Below are 4809 nucleotides of genomic sequence, written 5' to 3' on the forward strand. Positions count from 1 at the left end.
CCCTGCGCTGCTGCCTGGGCCCAGCCCTGGGCGCTTCCGGGCTCCTGCCTGATGGCTCCCCTGTCACTGCCCTGTGCCTTTCAGGTCCTCGAGTGCCTGGACTTGAGTGAATGGGGTGACAGTGTCCTGGAGATCATGACAAGGCACTTGCAGAGCGAGTCCAGGGAGATGCATCGCCTGGCAATCAGAGGCCTCATGGTGCTCAGCAAGAACCCCTCGATGGTGAGAAGGAGGCAGTGGCTGAAGCCATACTGGCAGCATCGGGGCTGGGGAACTCAATCACTTGGAGCTAGCTGGGCTTTGGGAGTTGTGGCAGCTGCTCCCAGCTCTCCTGTGTCGCTGGTCAGCTGCCTGAGTGCTTCGGGACAGGCCTTTGGCCTCTGGGCTCCATGGCAGCAGGGTGGGGTTACACTATTGGAGCAGTGTTGGCGGTGCAGCCGTTCATGGATGCATAGCACAGCCTTGTGTTCCACACAGGCCAAAAAAATGTGCAGCCTGTCTGAAAGCCTCATGGAGCTACTGAGGAATGCAGATGGAGAGGTGGTCAGGATGACCCTCTCAGTGTTCCTGAATGTACTCCTGAACAAAGATATCCTAATATCCAGCCCCACGGCCCCAAGGCTGGCTGAGGCACTCCGGCCACTCTTCAACAATGTAAGGCTCTGTGCCCCCAGCCACTGACACTGGGCTGCTGCCTGGAAATGTGGTGCCCTGTGCATTTTCGGGCCTGTGCACAGGGGGCCTGGAGAATGCAGTGCTGAGTTTTTTCCTTTCCAACAGGACAACAGCCTTGTGCAGTTGCTCTCCATTCAGCTCTTCCAAGAAGTGATGGAATTGGTAGTGGAAAAGGGAAAAAAGCCCCTGAAGAGGCATGTGAGGCAGAGCCTGCTCCCACTGTTCTTCCACTGCCATGATGAGAACCGGCGTGTGGCAGAGGTGAGGACTCTTGGGCTGCTGGTGTCCCCCCGGGAGGGAGCTTGAGTGTCTTCCTGCCCTGGCACCTCACGGGCTGCAGTCTCCTCCTGGCCTTGGCACAGGGACACGCGTCCTGTGCCCTGGGCTGCGGTGCCATCTCTGGGTCTCTGCTGCTCTCCAGGCTTCTCGGGAAACGCTGCTTTGTGCAGTAAGGTTTCTGAAGAGAAGGGATCTCAAGCAGCTGCTGAAGATGGAGGACTCATGGAGCTTCTGCGAGCGTCTGGTAAGGAAAGCTTGGAAGCCCCAGCCCCAGCCTGGAGAAGCCCCCTGCCCCCGGCGCTCAGTGTGCAGGGCCGGCAGCTGTGCTCCCCGTCCAGTGCTGCACCCAGGGGCGCCAGCCTGTGCCCCACACGCTGCTCCCTTCCCTGGGCCACGCGGGCTCTTCTCCAGGCTCCTCTGGCCTTGAGCCAGGAGCCGATGGAGTGCTGGCCCAGCTGCGTAGCGCCCGACCCTCTGCCCTCTCCAGAGCCCGGTGACAGCGGCTGCTGGCCGGGTCTCGGGGCTGTGCAGGCAGGGGAGGCCAGGGCCGGGCAAAGGGAGCGCCCGGCCAAGGGGCTGAGCCCGCGCCAACCCTTCCCTCCTGGCGCTCTCTGCAGCTGGCAGAGGACAGGAGCCGAGCGGCCGAGCACCTGCGGCAGGCCCTGCCATACCTGGAGAGCCGACAGGAGCCCCTTCGAGAGGCCGCTATCAGGTCCATTGGTGAGCCACCCATCCGGGGTCCTGGTCCCTCCCTGCCCCACTGCAGCAGGATCCGGGCTAGGGGCCATGACAGGCTCTGTGTTTCCAGGGATCACTGGGATGCTCATGAAAGGGCAGCCAGAAGAGCTGCAGCTCATCTGTGAGGGTGAGTGAGGCCAGTGGGCTGGCAGGGGCAGCTGCAATCCCTGCCCTGGCTGCGGAGGGTTCTGCTCCTTTGTGTGGATGAGGGGCAGCATGGGCAGAGCACAGAGACATTTCAGGGGTCTGTGGGGGATTTGTGGCCAGCACCTTCCAGCTGATCTTGTTGTTTCCTGCTCTCTCCAGGCCATGGCAGGAGTGCTGTGGGGACGGTCTTTTCAGGGGGTTTCCTCACAATGACCCTGGGTCTGTTCTCTGTTCCAGCCCTTCAAGCCCTGAGCACAGATGACAGCCCTTCTAACACAAACCTGATTGTTCAAGTCATGTTAAATGAAAGAGCTGAGCTACTAAGTTCATCTTCTGGATTGAGACAACCAGGGCAGCACCAGATCCCATGCAAGAGGAGACCAGCTGGAGCTCCAGGCACAGCTGATGCTGGGCATACCTGAGCCTGCCTGGAAACTCTGGTGGCTCCTGGCCTCTCCCTCCCTCTCTATTGCTCCCTCCCTGCAGCCCTCAGACCCTGCCTGTTCCCTTCTCCTGCTCCCAGCTCATCCCTCTGCTTTGCTTTCCATTAATAAACATTTCAGCTTCTTCACCTTATTTGTGTCTCTGTGGAGCTGAAGTGGAGCAAAACCTGAGCCCTGGAGCACACAGGCCCCATCCTGCCATTCTTTTCTGTGCTGTGTTTCGTGCAGAGACAAACTAGGGGAGATCAGGCGGGAAAGGTCCCTTCCATGAAGGTCCAGTTTCACATTGTGGAGTTAAAGGTCTTGCTGGGCACACCGAAGGTCAGCAGTAGGACAAAGACACCAATTCCAGAGTCTGCAGTGGCAATAAAGATGCTGAACTTGGGATTGAGCAGTTGGTGTGGTGACTATAGAAGGATAAACTGGAGTCCTAAAACTTCTTTGATGCTGCGATGTTTGCTCAGCAGCTGAGAACTTGCGTAGAATTGTAGTTTTTCTCTCAGCTTGGGAATCACAGAATCCCAGAGCAGCTTGTCTTGGTAGGTATTTTAAAGATGCTGTAGTTCCAGTTGCCCGGCTATGGCCATGGACGCCTTCCATTATAATTGGAAGAATTGGACTAATCCATCTTTACCTTCCCCCCTCTGGATTTTGATCTAACGTGAAAGTATCAGCTGGTTAAAGTGAAATTTTGTAGCTCACAGAACTAGGAACAAGAGTTTCCAATGGGAACAGGAGTTTCCCAATATCCCATCTAAACCCACCCTCTGGCAGTGGGAAGCCATTCCCCCTGTCACTCCAGGCTCTTGCCCAAAGTCCCTTTCCAGCTCTCTTGGAGCCCCTTTAGGCCCTGGAAAGGGCTCTAAGGGCTCCCTGGAGCCTTCTCCAGGCTGAACATTCCCAGCTCTCCCAGCCTACCTGTGTAATGCTCCAGTTCTTGTGTCACTTTGTCGAGACTGACGTAACAGCACGACACTTGTTGTAATCCAAAGCCGTAAAAGTTCTTTTATTTTCTCTACTGCTACTCTTACACCTCTTCACAATTGCTGTGGCTTATTGAGATTGGCTGCTTAGCAAACAATGACAAGGCTGTCTAACAAGCAATGACCATTCAAGCAGTAATTAGCTATACAAGCAAAAATATAGTTGTTGCATGTTATCCGCAAGTTCTTCCTTGTACACGCTTAACATCCCATAACAAGAACAACCTCTCCTTGTGTCCAGAATGTCTTCTTTCATTGATTAACTTCTTGGCTTTCTCTGTGGGTTTCACCGAAGCTGCAAAATTTCATGGTAAAAAATCTCACGGGTAAATTCTGACTGTCTTTAGGTCTGACTCTGTGACGCTCTCAGTCCAGCTGTCACTCTCATCACTCTTGGAATACTTCCTGGCCCTTCCTGGCCTCCTCTGGCCAGGATCCCTTGAGGATCTCTCCATCCATCCCAAAGCCACCACAGCTCGCACAGACAGAAGCTGCCTACAGGAAGAATCTGCCCTAAGGGAAGAGCACACACAAACCTTCCACTGTTGGAAGCACAGAGCTGGGGAAGAGCAGCCCAACCTCCCAGCACTGAGGAAGGAGTCTTGTTTCACTGGAGACAGCAGCTCCCCCTGTGGCTTTAAACAAAACCAAAGGCACAGTCATTGATTAGAGGCCAAATAAAACAATGTCTTCCACTCCTGCCCACTTCTCCCTCAGAGAACTGACAGGCCGCTGAGTTCAGACAACTCTTCTTAATGAGATGATAGAATTCTAGACAATGGGGAAAAACCCCTCCCCTTTCTTCAGAAGTCTTGGAAAGTTCACTTCCAAACCCAGAACCAACCAGGCCACCTCTTTGCCTCAGGTTTTTTTCCAAGGGAAGGATGGCTCTTCCATTTTTTAACAGCCCTGATGCTACTTTTCCATCACCAGTTACTCAGTGGTACAAAACCTTCATGACAGTACTTCTAGTTTGAAGCTGAGAGACTCCATCTGCTTCCTTGTTTACACGAGCTCACACCTTGGAAATTGTCGCATCTCCAAGGTCCATCAAACTCTTCCCAAATTCCACTTGAATCCTCTGCCGTGATTAGACGCAAAGCTTTCAGCTTCAAATCTTTCATAACTGGAAGACCAGACCCCACAAAGCCCTTGACCATCCACTTTTCTGTAGCTAGCTCTAGTCTGGGGAAAAAACCTTCAAGCCAGACCGTTTTCCCATGGTTTTCTGTTCTAGTCTAAAAGACTCATAAGCTTTACTACAAAGGAGTTCAAATCCACAGCAAAATAACTTAGATCCAACTGTCTCAGCAAAATAACTTATTTCTCTCATTCACCCCATCAGAGGTCCTGGTGGAACCATCAAGTGGTACAGATGCAGTATGGAGCAGGGAAAGAATTAGGATCATATCTCTTCTCCAAGTCCAATTTTCTCAGTGAGGTTGGGAAAAATCAGGAGAATGTCGTTTACATGAGAAGATTTAAGTCTGTTTTTAGTGGCTGGCAGGCAACACACGTAGGGAAACATTTCCTCCTCTATCAAC

General features: G+C 53.3%; 1 protein-coding gene across 1 annotated transcript; it reads left to right on the forward strand.

Moving 5' to 3' along the window:
• The first annotated feature begins 87 nt into the window (after positions 1-87).
• Positions 88-2356, forward strand: LOC121661324 (maestro heat-like repeat-containing protein family member 7). The gene is made up of 7 exons (XM_042021363.1): positions 88-222; positions 478-654; positions 781-936; positions 1097-1198; positions 1572-1674; positions 1763-1819; positions 2077-2356. Exons 1-7 carry the CDS (start codon positions 136-138, stop codon positions 2259-2261), a joined length of 867 nt encoding a protein of 288 aa, XP_041877297.1. The 5' UTR covers positions 88-135; the 3' UTR covers positions 2262-2356.
• Positions 2357-4809: the final 2453 nt, after the last annotated feature.

The sequence above is a fragment of the Corvus kubaryi genome, unplaced genomic scaffold (genome assembly GCF_017639235.1).
Source record: "Corvus kubaryi isolate FWS band 111438036 unplaced genomic scaffold, C.kubaryi_AGA036_p1.0 37142, whole genome shotgun sequence".
NCBI classification, from domain to species: domain Eukaryota; kingdom Metazoa; phylum Chordata; class Aves; order Passeriformes; family Corvidae; genus Corvus; species Corvus kubaryi.

Bases quoted from the DNA above. Each gene is read 5' to 3' on its own strand.
- LOC121661324 (XM_042021363.1), top strand. From the start codon at position 136: ATGACAAGGCACTTGCAGAGCGAGTCCAGGGAGATGCATCGCCTGGCA. The intron at 223-477 runs GTGAGAAGGAGG...TGTTCCACACAG, and splicing joins TCAGCAAGAACCCCTCGATG to GCCAAAAAAATGTGCAGCCT. The intron at 1,820-2,076 runs GTGAGTGAGGCC...TCTCTGTTCCAG, and splicing joins GCTGCAGCTCATCTGTGAGG to CCCTTCAAGCCCTGAGCACA.